This window comes from Henckelia pumila, chromosome 1 (assembly GCF_033568475.1).
Source record: "Henckelia pumila isolate YLH828 chromosome 1, ASM3356847v2, whole genome shotgun sequence".
In the NCBI taxonomy this organism is placed as follows: Eukaryota; Viridiplantae; Streptophyta; class Magnoliopsida; order Lamiales; family Gesneriaceae; genus Henckelia; species Henckelia pumila.
Window position 1 is genome coordinate 126,084,279 of NC_133120.1, and position 15,560 is coordinate 126,099,838.

At 31.5% G+C, this 15,560-nt stretch overlaps 2 protein-coding genes across 3 annotated transcripts; one reads left to right on the forward strand and one right to left on the reverse strand.

Moving 5' to 3' along the window:
* Positions 1 to 10,182: 10,182 nt before the first annotated feature.
* Positions 10,183 to 12,229, forward strand: LOC140875471 (pantoate--beta-alanine ligase). 2 transcript variants are annotated; one of them, XM_073279158.1, is made up of 4 exons: positions 10,183 to 10,906; positions 11,044 to 11,157; positions 11,292 to 11,423; positions 11,673 to 11,796. In XM_073279158.1, exons 1-4 carry the CDS (start codon positions 10,334 to 10,336, stop codon positions 11,715 to 11,717), a joined length of 864 nt encoding a protein of 287 aa, XP_073135259.1. In that variant the 5' UTR covers positions 10,183 to 10,333; the 3' UTR covers positions 11,718 to 11,796. The 2 variants fall into 2 exon arrangements, with proteins under 2 accessions (XP_073135259.1, XP_073135258.1); XM_073279157.1 differs by lacking the exon at positions 11,673 to 11,796 and adding an exon at positions 11,807 to 12,229 and having other exon boundaries at positions 10,189 to 10,906.
* A 121-nt stretch (positions 12,230 to 12,350) lies between these two features.
* LOC140876877 (vesicle-associated membrane protein 721) lies at positions 12,351 to 15,099 on the reverse strand. Its single transcript, XM_073280523.1, has 5 exons — positions 14,756 to 15,099; positions 13,823 to 13,964; positions 13,577 to 13,697; positions 13,432 to 13,494; positions 12,351 to 12,688 (listed from the first exon to the last, which is right to left on the reverse strand). Exons 1-5 carry the CDS (start codon positions 14,943 to 14,945, stop codon positions 12,542 to 12,544), a joined length of 663 nt encoding a protein of 220 aa, XP_073136624.1. The 5' UTR covers positions 14,946 to 15,099; the 3' UTR covers positions 12,351 to 12,541.
* Positions 15,100 to 15,560: the final 461 nt, after the last annotated feature.

The following is a 15,560-nucleotide window of genomic DNA, read 5'->3' on the forward strand; positions in this document are numbered from 1 at the left end:
TTATGAGATTAATGTTTTTAATGCATTAACAAGTCTCATAATATTACGTTTTGATGATTACAAAACTCGGTTAATTGTTACTAATCATTTAAAGTGAGATTTTGCAGATTAGATTTATTGAAAAATAAATTATTGGAAGTTATTTTGAAGCTATACATGTATTTATAAAGTCTTGTATTGCTCATTGAATGGATGGAACATTGTTAAGAGATATGAAGAAAAAGACAAGAAGAAGCCAAAGTATGGAGCAGCAACTTCCGAAAATTACTGGAAATTTTTTATGACTCTAAATCGGATCTTCACCGGTCATAATCTAGAGAACAAAGTGTTACAAGTACTGTCCAAATTTGAGGGCAATCCAACGGCTAGAATAAGAGATATGAATTTTTCCATATATGCTGCACAGTACCCACTTTTGTAAGGAACGAAACCATGAAGATTCAACTTCAGAAAATAACTGGGAATGTTTGATAAATCCAAATCAAATCTCCACCGATCAGATTTCGTATTATAATGTTATAAATCTGTTGTCCAAATTTCAGGTCGATCCAACGTATGGATTAAGATATATGAATATTTCAAATTTGTTGCACAGAACAGGTTCGAAAACATGATGAAGTGACTTCAGAAAATTACTGGAAATGTTTGCCTCGTTCATATCAAATCTTCACCGTTCAGAAGGAATCTCTGGATGCTTTAAAGCTTCAGTTCAAATTTCGGATCAATCCAACGGTTAGATTAGAAGATATGATTTTTCCACAAAATTCGCTCAGTGATGGGAAAAAGTAGGCAGCGGCGCCGAACACTTTTTGTCACTCCTTGACTTCTCAACACACGCCTCATGCACTCAAATCAGATTCAAATCTTTGCCAACTATAAATAGAGGCCATCCAAGGTCATTTGGAGATATCCCAACTTATCTCTTCTCTCCTTTGCAAGCAATTTCTCACTATCAAAGTGTTTGTGTGATATATTTGAGAGTGTTTGTAAAAATTTGTGAGTTGGTTGTGCTATTGTTGTAAACACTTGAGTGTGAAGCCAAGTGTGTTGTGCTATCGTTGTAAGCACTTGAGTGTGAAGCCAAGTGTTGTGTTGAGGCTATCCTTGGAGCCCTTAAGGCCAAGTGTTCGAGTTGTATCGGCGCGGTGATCGTGTTGAGTTGTACGGCTATCCTTGGAGCCATCAAGGCCAAGACGTTCGAAGTGCTAGTGGATCCTTGGTTAATCGACTTAACCAAGAAGGGGAGACGTAGACGATTTATCGTCGAACTTCCATAAACATCTCTTATCCCTTTTACTGCTTTATTTACATTATGCATTTATTTACCGCACTTATTATTTGATTGCTTAAGTCTTCCGCTTGCGTACTTGCATAATCGCTTTAAATTGCTAAAGTTGCCAATAGAACCTAAATCCCCCCCCCCCCATTAGGTTCTAACACATTGTAACTCAAATCATTTTTCGAATAAACGGATTTGATATTTGAAATTATAAAGCGCAAGTATATGGAAGATACAATTGTAAGTCAAAAATCATTACTCTCCCTATCTTTATAATATGATCATAAAATAATTTTAAAGAGCAAACAAAAAGTGTTGTAGCATATGAAATTTCATAAATTTTAAAATTTCAAAAAATATGAAATGCACAAAAAAAAAATATCTAACACAAATAATCAAGTTGAGCAATTAGCAAGCTTCATCAAAAATTGACAAAATTAACTCGAACCGCCAAGCAACACAAAGTCAAGATTGACACACCAACTGAAATATTCATAAATCATTTAAGCGTCTCTTTTATATATTTAAGCACAACTACTGATGTAAGGGAATTGACTAGACATGCTTGATATCAACAACATGCTAGCACAAATAAAACATCATATTGGCAGTCAACTCAAGTGCTCTTCTCAAAACTAATTTTAAAAACAAGTGTACCGAGTTTTCTTGACAATGTATGGCTGTGATTCAAGGTAATAAGTCCCTTAAATTGATGAGTGCAACATCCTTGAGCTTCTGGACAAAAACACCAACTCATGTCCTATGCTCTGTTTTCTGCGGCAGCACACTGGTCTGAATTCAAAGAATAAACTGATTATTCTCATGCATAACCAGGCTGCAAATTTTATACCACTACGATCCTCTACAAGTCTAGTTTGCAACGCAAAAAGCGGTTTGTCGTTTGGACACTCGAAAAAGGAGTTATGATATTTTTCCCAAAGTCGCTGCAAGCTGCAAGAAAACTCAACTAGGCATATATATGTTAGAAAAATCATGAAAAACGAATTTTAAGGATCAAAATCAGCTTCAAATGTTATTTCAAGAACAACCCTCTCTGATACAAATTTATAGGATCGGACACGGTGTGTAGAGGGGGGTGAATACACACTTTAAAACATGTCTTGAGCTACAATAGCTTGGTTCTTAAAATATTGAGCACCGATGAATTAAATCGAGTTTGGTTTTCAAACCAAGCGGAATACACTTGAAATAATCATTCGTATAAACTAATTAAACATTTTGTAAATCATTTTAAAAGGATGCAAGTTGAAATAATGAATACGGTTTAGTTGAAGCATTTTATCAAACACTTTGAATGCAATATTTAGGTATTTTATCAAACACATAAAATGCTTCAACAATGTAATCCAAAACAGTAGCAATGAATAAATGCAAGAAATAAAGAGACAAAGATTTGTTTATGGATGTTCGGAGATTTCAACAACTCCTACGTCACCCCTTCTTCCTCCTCGGAATGATCCACTAGAAGACTTTGATTTATACAACTCATTTGTACAAACCCAATCCGATTTAGGACTTACCCACTGCCTAAACAAGAACTTCAAGCCACCACTCGATTGTAGGCCGCAACCTCACAATCCGCATAATGTTTTACGTCTTTATGCCAAGACTACAAATACAATCTTTAGCATCTTTGTGTAAAGACTCTCACTCAACTAATCTATGCAATACATCTCTCTTTTATATGTGAGTGAGTTGAGAGTGAAGAACTTGACTTTTCACGCTCAAGAATTCTAATGTGTTCTTCACACCTTGGGCTTTGCTCTCAACTAGCTGATTTCTTCAAGTAGGCTGCCCATGCTTTGAATCTCCTTGCAAAGCTTGTGTTTGAACTCCAAGATGTTGTATTTATAGGCTCCAAGAGTGATATAGCCGTTAGACACAGAAATAGAGCCGTTAAAATACTTTTGTACTGTTTATGTACCTTTTCTGGAGCTAAACTGAATTTCACTAAACTGATCTTGGTAAACTGAATTTGGTGCGAAACTGGTACTGTAGCAGTTTCAGCACTGTAGCAGTTGAGCGATCTTCAGTTTGGGTAGGTAAACTACTCTTGGCCAACTTCAGTTTAGGTAGTAGTTTAGCAAGCAGAACTGAGTTGATAAACTGGATGCAGTTTGGCATGATCTATTGATATTTGGGCAAAGTGATGAATACAAAAGTTGTAGTTCTTGATCTCAGATTTCCAACGCCACCAAAGTCAATCAATTCGGAGTTCATATGAAAAAGCTATGCTCAAAATACCAGAGCTGCTCAAAATCGGTTTAACACAAAATCAGTTGAGTGCACATGAGTAGTTTAGTGCTACATCTCTTGATCCGTTGATTTCTGGGCAAAGTTATAAACATAAAATTTGTAGCCCTTTCTCTTAGATTTCCACGGAATCAAGAATCACGCAATTCGGAGTTCATAGCGAAAGTTATGCTTAATACACCAGACTATTCCAGAAATTATGCTCTGCACAATTTCTGTTCCGAACCAGTAATATCAACGCAGTTTAGCATCTTCTTAGGATCCGATTCAGTCTTCAACTTGTGAATATTATTTGTAGATCATTGTCTTTTATTTCCAACGCATGGTGAAGCGTTCCATTCGGATAATTGAGCTGCAAGATATAGCCAATATACCAGAACTGCTCGATGTAAACTGCTTCTGTATTTCTGCTAAACTGATGCAATTCAGTTTGGTATTGCGACGTCAGTTTGATCTAGATAACATCCGTTTTTGCTCAACTGACGTGAAATAAAATATGTTCCAAATTGAGTTTTATTTAGAGTCGTTTTGGCGGATAATCAAATGCATCTCTGATCTATGAGATATAATCAAAATAGTAGAGATCGCCAGAGATTCAGTTTTGCTAACTTTGAGTTTTGGCTTCCATCTTTAGTTTAGCAACTTCACACTAGAGTAAATATGTTAGAAACACAATAACAAGTTTTGTTATCATCAAAATCAAGATTTCTTGTGTTCTAAAAACCCAACAGTATTATTTGTAGGAATATCTGAAATGAGTCCAACGGATTAATTTTTGAACATTCAAATTTTTTTTAATATTTAATTTTTACTAAATTGTAATTAAATAAAAAAAGTTGTAACGGCTAGTATGAATACTCATCTATAAATACTCACCATTGTTAACAAAAAAATGCATTCAATCTCTCTACACTCTTCAATTCTCCTCTTCATTTTCTTCCTTCTCTTCAATTGTGAACGTCCGTCTCCATTTTTTTTAGAAAGTTGCGCGTGCATGCACGCTCCATTAAAGAGAGTGAATGGGTGCAGACGCGGGCCCCTGAGTTATTTTTATTTATTTTTATTTTTTTATTATTTAAATATGTATAAACGGTTTTATTTGTAGGAATATCTGAAATGAGTCCAACGGATTAATTTTTGAAAATTCAAAATTTTTTAATATTTAATTTTTATTAAATTAAAAAAAATTGTAACAGCTAGTTAACGACTAGTATGAATACTCATCTATAAAGCCCTGCGTCTGCACCTGAATTATTTTTTTATTTTTTTATTATTTAAATATGTATAAACGGTATTATTTGTAGGAATATCTGAAATGAGTTCAACGAATTAATTTTTGAACATTCAAATTTTTTTTTTAATATTTAATTTTTACTAAATTGTAATTAAATAAAAAAATTGTAACGGCTAGTATGAATACGCATCTATAAATACTCACCAATGTTGACACAAAAATGCATTCAATCTCTCTACACTCTTCAATTATCCACTTCATTTTCTCTCTTCTCTTCTCTTCTCTTCAATACAATATTATTTTACATCCGGAATGGATGAAAATATGAGGGCATTGTTTTCAAATTGGTTGAATTCTACACAAAATCCGCAAGAAAATTCATCTTCCCAAAATCCACAAATTCCACCAACTCATAATTTCGTTGTATTGAATAAATATATTAAAATAATTTTATTTTTTGTTTTTTAAATTAATTAAATTAAAATTTAAAAAATAATATTATAATTTTAAATATATTATAAAATGTAAAGAAAAGGAATTGATTTAGTATAAATTAATTTTATATTATTGAGTGGAATGTGGGACCCATAAATAATGAGTGTTAATGTCAATAGGATTGTGAGTGAAAAGAAGGATGTGTTATTAACAGTGGGGCTCATGACTTTTGATGATGTGGTAGGTGTTATTGGTGTTATTAATGGCCACGGTTGTGAATGCTCTTATCTTTGTTTTGACAAAAAATGAGACAAACGCAATCATTGTCATACTTCTATCCCTTATACCAAATATCTGGCTTTTTTTATTAAATTAATATAAAATAAATAAAAATTAATTAAAATATAGCATTTTTAAAATTTTTATCAATCTATGCTAATCCGAGACAGACTGTCCCGGATTCAATTTTAATTAAAAAAACATATTTTTGGGTAAAAAAGATAGAAGAGAGGAAAAGAAATGGATTGGGAAAAGTATGGTGGGTTCTGGCATGTTGTAGAGAGAAAAGACATTGCACGATAAACAATAAAAGTCTAATCCCATACAATTCAATTAAACACAATGACTATTGTTTGTTTACAATTGATCATATTTCCAGGACCACAATAAGCATTTCATAAAGTACGTGATTTAAAATTAAAGTTATTTGCACAAAATAATCCTGTGAAATATTGAAAATATACACTTTTTCTCTTGTGAAATTTTAATAGACATATTTAACTCTAGTCTTTTATAAAATTAGCACACATATATTTTTCATATGAGCGATTGTTGTGCACGCACCCTCGTTCGATTGGGCAAATATTTTGATTTTTTTGTACCAAATACCCCAGTGAAATATTAAAATTATATATTTTACCCCTTGATAGTATAATTTTTAAATTTATTCAACCCATAATATCCAATTATAAAATATTTATAAAAAACTTATATTTTATGAATTTTTATTTTTATTTTCATTTTAAATTTATTATTATTAATTAATTTGTTTCTAAAAAATATTATTACTTTTATTTTATTAAACTAACTTCATGCTTCCAAATTTTTCATTAAATATTTATTCATAAACAAGGATTTAAATACATAAAGTACCAAAATTTTAAACTAATTTAAATTATAAGTTCAAGCATATTACTTTTTCGATTTATAACTCTATAATATTGAATCAAAATCTAAAATTTTAAAAAATGCATTGCACAATTTACAGTAAATAATAAAAAATTAAATGGTTATATAATGATAAAATTTAATTTTAATTCTATAATTAATTAATTAAATTAATATTTTTAATTAAATAACTCTGATAGTAAAAATGATGGACAAATTTTTTTTATTATGAATTTTCTACCATAAATTTTCTGCTATCATTATTTTATTAAAATCACTTAGTGTTTCCAACATACTTTTTCAATTCAAGACTATATAATATTAAACCAAGATCAAAAAATTTCGAAAATATATATTGCACAATTGACAATAAATAATAAAATAAAGTGGTTATATAATGATAAATTTTAATATTAAAATATATTTTTTGTGTAAATAATATTACGATAAAATAACTAATATTTTTCATAGTTATTTAATTAAAAATATTATTTAATTCAATTAAATATATAATTAATTGTAAATTTGAAATTACGAAATGAGTTTAAAAAAATAGATCATATCAAGATAAAGTGATAATATTTTTTAGAAACAAAATAATTAATAATAATAAATTTAAAATAAAAATCATAAAATGTAAATGTTTGATAAATATTTTATAATTGGACCTTATGAGTTAAATATATTTAAAAATTATACTCTCAAAGGGTCAAATATATAATTTTAATATTTCACAGGGGTATTTGGTGAAAAAAAATCTAAATGTTTACCCAGTCGCATGAGGAGCACGTGCACAATAATCACTCATATGAAGGAGAACATGTGCTAATTTTATTTAAAAAAATCAGGGTTAAACAAGCCTATTACAATTCATAAGGGAGAAGTGTGTATTTTCAATATTTCACGGGAGTATTTGGTACAAATAACTCTTTAAAATTATGTATTTACAACTAAAAAACGTAGTGTTTTTTCACATTAAATAAAATATAACAAACAATTGTTTTTTTTTATTTTAACATGATGACAAAATATTATCATAATAAATATAACACAATACCATTTAACTAATTATTCTTATATTCAGATAATTAATTATTTAATATTTCATAAAATAAATATATCAAATACTAAATTAATTTATTAGATTTATCAATATTTTAACAGTAAATTGACTTAAAACCCCTAAAGCCAAACTCAATTTCCTATTCAGTACATATGTCAGATGCTTTATGTTTTCACTTTTCAGTCTCTAGCTGCATATATTTGTTTGTTTAAACTCCCTAATTACACAAATTGACTAAAATACCCTTTTTCACCATTTTTTAACATTAAATAATAACACTTTTATCTGTCTTGCCATCTTTGTTTTTATTCTTCAACTAGCTAGTTATTGTACACATGTCAAAGAAATTGGATTTTTTATTTTTAAAAATATCGTGTTTTTTATTTTTAAAGAAATCGTGTTTTTTAATATTTAGTTTCATAAAAAAATTTTGATTTCAAAAATATCGTGGCATTGAGATATTTCAAAGATACCTTAAAATACTGTCGATAGCAATGAACGCAGGCTATGTGGCGCATACTTTTTGTTATTTTTGTTATTTTATTACGTATATAATCTACAAATAATATTATACTATACATTATTTTTTGTTATCATTTATATTTCAATTTTTTTGATTGTGTTTGGAAAAAAATATATTTTATTTTGAAAGTGTTTTATTAAACAAAAATTATAACAATTTTACCTTAAGATAAATATACTAAAATATTTTTTTTAATTTGAGTTATTTGAAAAATATTTTAAAAAGTTATAAATTTTGGAGTACAGGAAAATACTTATTTTATTTTAATTAAATGCTTTTAAAGAATTACAATAGCAATTCAACACATTTAAAACAATAAAAATACTTTTTTAAAAAAACTAATAAGCAATTTTCATACTTTAGATTCTTAATCCAAACACACACAATCAATGTTTGTTTTCAGTTATATCTATAAAAATTTGATTAAACTCAATAAATTTTTTTAATCAAACCCGTTTTTAAATATATAAAATTTAAATTTAATTTATATTATATTTTTCTAATACAAATATATTTTTAGTTAAAAATTTGGTTAGTGTTGTTATTAATTTTAATTCATTTGAGTATGTGGTGGTAGTGGAGGCCCCTCAATTTTCCGGAAAAACAAAAATCGGTCTAATAAAAATTAGAGTAAACCTATTTAAGGTTAATCGAAATTAAATAAACTTATTTAATTATCATATATTTTATAATGATCGTTTCATCATTATATAAGTTATTCACGATCTTGAGTGCAATAACAAACAATAACATATAATTTGTAATTCATTTGATTTAAAATATATATACAAATTATTAAAAAAAATTATTACTTTTATGTCAATTGTAATTTTATTTTTTACTAAATAATATTATGTTACAATTTTTTATATTTTTGTTACCTTATAATAATGTTTTAGTAGATCATCGAAATTACGTATAATTTATCGAAATTTTAGGTACTATTGGTCTTAAAAAAGATGTGTTTGATCCATCGAAAATATTGATGTCATGACGACGAGTGGATCTCTGAAAAATATTTAAGAGCACGTATCGCAGTAACAATTTATCTGACAATAATGAGTTGTTCAGTAAATAGTCATGTGAATTTAAATTTATTTTATGTTTATGTAGACAAACAAATATGTGCAGTCAGGGACTGAAAACAAATAACATCTGACATAGGTACTGAATTTACCCTTTTAAAGCATACAATACATATTAACATTTTTTAATAAAATTATTTTTCATTTTTATATTTGAAAATAATCAAATAATAATAATACAATTTATAAAAAAATAATTACAATAATTACCTTGTAACCGGTTACGAAATTAAGATAAATCAATAAATTCAATTATGATTTGAAAATATTAAAAAATGATTATAATAAAACATTATAATAAAAAAATCCATCATATAAATATATTTATTAAAATATAACAAAATTGTTATATTCGATTTATTGTGAAAAAAACATTACTTGATATAATTTTAAATCACGTACTTTATAAAATGCTTATTGTGGTCTTGGAAATATGATCAATTGTAAAGAAACATGAGTTAGTGTGATTAATTGAATTGTATAGAATTAGGCTTTTATCGTTTATTTGCAATGTCTTTACCTCTTTGTAACATGCCAGAACCCACCATACTTTTCCAAATCCATTTCTTTTTCTCTCTTCCGTCTATTTTACCCAAAAATATGCTTTTTTTAAAATTAAAACTGAATCGGGACAGTCTGTCCCAGATTCAGCAGAAATGTCAGTAGCTGCTGAATCTGGGACAGACTGTCCCGGATTAGTATAGATTGACAAAATTTTAAAAATGCTACATTTTAATTAATTTTTATTTATTTTATATTAATTTAATAAAAAAACCCCAAATATCTAGTGCTTTGCCTCTGGGATTGCTTATTAAATGTTTCTTCGTCTACTGATCCGCCAAATTAATGACGTTATACCAGATCCCTCTATTACTTTTAAAGGGATGACCCCGAAGGGACCTCATTCCACATGAGTCAGAAGTCCATTGGCTCATGCGAAGGGTAAATCGAGGGATGTGTACGAGCGGCAAAGACTTGAAATAGAGAGCACATGACCAATCCCCAGAGCATACCTCACAATATTTCAACAAGAAATATGCTCCACACGAAGATCGAACCCGCAACACTAGAGAATTTCTTCCACCTATTAGCCATACTGGCATAATGGCATAATGGCCACCCCCTCAAGTATATTTGGTTCACCTTTTTCAAGTACAAAGAAAAAAGATCTTCAAACTAATGATGAATCCCCATTCTTTGCTGTTTTATTGAAATTCTGGATACTGATCCTCAAACACTACAGAGAGAAAGCACAAAACAAATATTGAGTTCTATGGCAAATCAAGAGCCACTGATAATCTCAGATAAAGATGAGATGAGAAATTGGTCGAGATCCATGAGATCTCAAGGCAAATCCATTGGCTTAGTCCCAACAATGGGCTTCCTCCATCAAGGTCATCTTTCTCTAATTCGAGAATCCCACAAACACACACAACTCACTGTTGTCTCAATCTATGTTAATCCTGGGCAATTCTCCCCAAATGAGGATCTCTCCACCTATCCTTCCGATTTCCTTGGTGACATCGGAAAATTGAAGTCGGTTCCTGGTGGTGTGGATGTTGTCTTCCATCCAAAGAATTTGTATGACTATGGCAAAAATGATGGTTTTGAGAACTCAAATGGTGAAGGAAAGGGAAAAATTGTTTCTTGTGTGGAGAATAGTGGGATTGGGCATGAGACTTGGGTTAGGGTTGAGAATTTGGAGAAGGGAATGTGTGGAAAAAGTAGGCCTATTTTCTTTAGAGGAGTTGCTACGGTTGTTACCAAATTGTTTAATATAGTTGAGCCTGATGTTGCTGTATTTGGCAAGAAAGACTACCAGCAATGGAAGATCATCCAAAGGATGGTTAGTTTCATGTCTCTTTCTTTGGAAGTACTTTTAAGAATTTGTCATTTAAATCTGAAGGGTTTTTTTTAAAAAATGTTTAGTATGTCATTTTATAAAGTTTTACAGTTGATAGGTATTGAGGATTTGTGTTTCAGGTCAGGGATCTTGATTTCGGAATCAAAGTGGTCGGTTCAGAGTTGATGCGAGATGAAGATGGTCTTGCAATGAGTTCGCGTAACGTGCATCTTTCCTTAGACCAGAGGGGGAAGGTTTATTTCTTGATTTACCATAGGAATCCTTTTAAATTCTCAAAGTGTAATGGATATTTGAGAAGAAACAATCAAACAGACAAGGCCTCGAATCCCATTGCTTTGCTTCACTGATAATTTTTCGGTTTTCACAGGCATTATCGATAAGCAAGTCTCTGTATAAGGTTAAATTTGCAGCAGAGAAGGGACAAGTTGATTGCAAAGAATTGAAAGATTCTCTTATCCAAGCGATACTAGAAGCTGGTGGAAAAATCGATTACGCCGAGGTGAGTTACATTGAACATGTTGGACCAAGAACTTTGATGAGATTGATACTTCAAACACAGCACAAAAACCCAATGCCATAATATGTTCAGAAATTGAAAATTAGGTTGGTAAAATCGAAAGAGTGTTCATATTTACACTTCATTTTGTGTTATCAGCACTCCAGTTCATGTGTAAAATGAATTGTAAATATTAACTCCCAAATTGAAACTTTTTAATAATTTGGAAGTTGGTATATTGAAACTTTGTAGAAGTGGGCAAATGAAATCCAAGATTGTTCGAGGGAAGAGAGATGAGTTATGCTGCTTATTTCGCATATGGTATGATATCATAATAATCTTGAAATGTTGTGTTTTCTCTTTTTTGTTTTCTCATTGCTAAGCAGATTGTAGATCAAGAAAGTTTGGAAGATTTGAAAGAGATCAATCGACCTGCAGTTTGTTGTGTTGCTGCTTGGTTTGGAAACGTCAGGCTGATTGACAACATGGAAATCAACGTTTAGAACATGTTTGGAAATCGCCGACATGATTCACCATTTTTACCTCGTCTTTGAACAAGATCAAAGCTGGTTCTCGGAATCCCCTCCGGACATGATTCACCATTTTTACCTTGTCTTTCAACAAGATCAAGTTGGTTCTCGGAATCCTCTCCGGCCACCCATCCTGACGACTTTTTGTTCTTGATTGCCTTTGGTTCTTTTGTTGAATTCGAACTAATGGAACATGTCAAGTTTGGGTTTACACTTGTGTAGCTTTTTTACAAGTGAATAGACCACCATCCTCGTGAAAGTTAAGCGATTACATTGACATTCTTCGAGGCAGGACTGATATGTTGGTTTAGGCATGAGGCTCACCAAACATGAAAATATCATCGGGGTATCATCGTAATTAATTGAATGAACAGTTTCGTGATCAGTCAAAAACAATGCGTATCTGAAAACCTCTTAAACGGCCATTCTAACAATCTATATAGAGGTTCAAAAAGTACGATATATACAAGGCATAAGCATTTTCACACAATACAGGGTAACCAAAAAAAATACTAATGGGGAGCACAGTAATATCTGACTGATTGAGGTAACATGAGTATTGATCGATAACCAACCTGATCGAAATACAAATTAATGACATTTGAATCCACGACATACCGATAAAACTATGATAAGAATCAAGGCAATAATGATGGCAAGAACAATCAGCTTTATCTTCATATTCTGGAGCCACATCTTTCTCCTCATCTTGGTTCCCTGAGTCCTAAAATCTTGGGCCTACATAAAATTACAAATGCATGAATATAGTTCAATGTCGTGAAAAAGAGATGCACATGAAGATCGACAATGTAATTCGATCCCCAGGATTCAAACTAAAATTTGAATATCTAACCAATGGCCCAAAAATTTCATAACCACCTAGTTTAAAAAGTCCATGGAGAATCTGCCAAGATTTATATCATAAAAAGGAAATGCTTTTAATGGCCACTCATAGTACTTTAGCTTCAGCGGCACCACTTTGATCAAATCGAGTTCAACAAAGTTATGTTGATTCTTTACCATGAATTAAAACCCAACCAATTAACTTTGAAACCTTAAGACTAATTCAAAAAAACCCAGATCATAGTCAATGTTTGGTTACAGGTATTTGTTGTCTGCCGAAGTAAAGAAAGCCCAGTTATGGACCCAAGTAGCAAAAAAGGAAACCCCATAATAAAAAATGTGTACACCCGCAGGAATAAGAAGGATACTGAATACCCCCGTCACCCCCTTCTCACGCCTTCTTATTCCTGCGGGTGTACACATTTTTTATTATGGGTTTTCCTTTGCTACTTGGGTCCATAGCTGCCTCTGCACACTTGTAACCGGGCTTTCTTTACTTCTGCCCATAACAGTATTCCGCTAAATATATGCCGCCAAGAGGTCAACACAGCAAGCTATTAACACAACAAAGGCTTTCACAGGTCTGACTCCAAGAGGTCCACACAGCAAGCTATTAATATAACAAGGCGTTCACAGACCTGAGAGCGAAGGTTTTCTGTTTTATCCACCAGAAGTTCAATTTTCTCTCCACGGTCAAGAACCTGCAGAGGCATAACATAGAACCATGAAACAGGAAGTTGCTCAAGAAAATATGATAAAGAGAAACGTGACAAATGCTTTTACCTTTTCAATGTTCTCCATCATCACTCCTTTGACCTCTGAAACCTGAGCTTTCACCTTAGCAAGCTTGCTGACCTCCTCTGGATGATCTACACAATACTGCATTTGCTCCTTCAGTTTGGGCCTAAGTTTTAGTCAATATGTCAGTGAAGCTGATTTGTCAATTCAATGATAAATATAATAGCATCCATCAGAAGTGAGAATAAATGAAAAAAAGAAAAGTGAGAGTCAACAGTAAGGTAGCATTACCCAAACTCTCTGTTTAGGCTGTTAGCTACAGCTGTAGCAGCCTTTCCTCCACTATACTTCTTGGTAAAATCCTCCTTAGTTCTTTCCAGGAACGCAATTGGAATTTGTCTTCCAGCAGATTCAACAGCCACAACACAATAAGCTGCCAATAAAGGATGTCAACCATTTGTCCAATAAAATAAAATTAAGAGAAAGAAGCATATAATTTGCATGATCACTCATCAACCAGAGAGCAAAGTAACTGAAAATGAAGTTAGAAGAATATGAAAACAAAGGTTCATTTCCAGTTATTTACCCATCACAATTAGGAATTCCGTGGTACCCCAAAAATGAATTTGAAGATGGTAAACCATGTCGAAACACCAACTACTGCAAAACCAGTTGAACAGTAAATAACACCTCAATATCTAAATGGGTCAACAGAAGCACCAATCCTGATCCCATCAACATCACGTCCGTAACAACATATTATTCAAGTCGAAAGGGTTTAAACCCAGTCAAAAACCAAAAATTCGTGGTGTGCTTTGAACACGAAAGATTAAGGAGATGTAAATACAAAGACTCGGATTCGCTCATCCTCATCACAATTCACAACAACAACTTTTATCAAATGAAAGAAACACAATATAGGAGATCTGTACAAAAAACCAAAAATAAATAAAGAAAAAAAACATGTGAAGTGGACTAAGATCTAAGCTACTATCTCAAAAGGAAACTCTCGAGCAAGCAAAGCCAATCAAATAAGATCTAACGGATCCTAATGCAAAAGTAAGATCATAACTCAACTAATACCACGTATGTCGCGAAATCGCTAAAAACGCAAGTACAAATTCGACCCAATTTTAATTTTTATTTAAAAAAAAATCGAATCAGACAAATAAACAAGTCAGATCAAATAATAAGGTTTATAGACGGATTAAAAAAGTCGCATACTAAATCCATCCTCCACCAGGTAATTGAAGGTGTGGCCATCGCAGTTGTAGGTGAACTTATTGTTGGTGGCGGGGAGTTTCTGAAGGCACTGAGCTGCGATTCCGGTGAAATTGCCGGTGAACTCCGTGTACTCCGCCAGAATCACGGTCCCACGAGCCACAAAGCTGTAGATCAACGATTGCTGCCCCATTTCTGCACTTGTTTCGCCCCCACACCAAGCAAGAATCTACCAATCTGCGAGCAAAATATAGGGATTTGCCGATTTGGAGAAGAGGAGACCTTAGGATTAGGGGAAAGGCTTTTGGTGTGAGCTGTTAGGACTGAAGAAGCATTTGCTAATTTGCTGCCAGCAATGCCCACAACTCATTTTTTATTAGGCAAATTGTTAAAACCTATTTACGGGTTACCATATTTTTTGGTTATAATTATAATTATATTGTTTTTTTAAAACACATATAATTATAAATTTTGATTAATCATATGATTCATTAAATTTTTTTTTTACTATAAACTCGTAACTTTATTGAGAATAATCTTTCATTACAAGTCGTACCAACCAACTAGCTTAAAATTTTATTGAGAATAATCGGATAATATAATAATATAATAACAAAATAAAAGTATCTTCTTTTTTCAGTATCTTTGCATAAAAATTGAATTAAGTCTATGGTATATGTAAAATTTCACTACAAAGGTACAAACTGAATCTAGATGAAGGAAAATAAACTGCAAGTTTCATTATTACTAAACATTTAATACAAATATATACCTGGATATTGAGAAAATTCGAATATCATGTCTAATA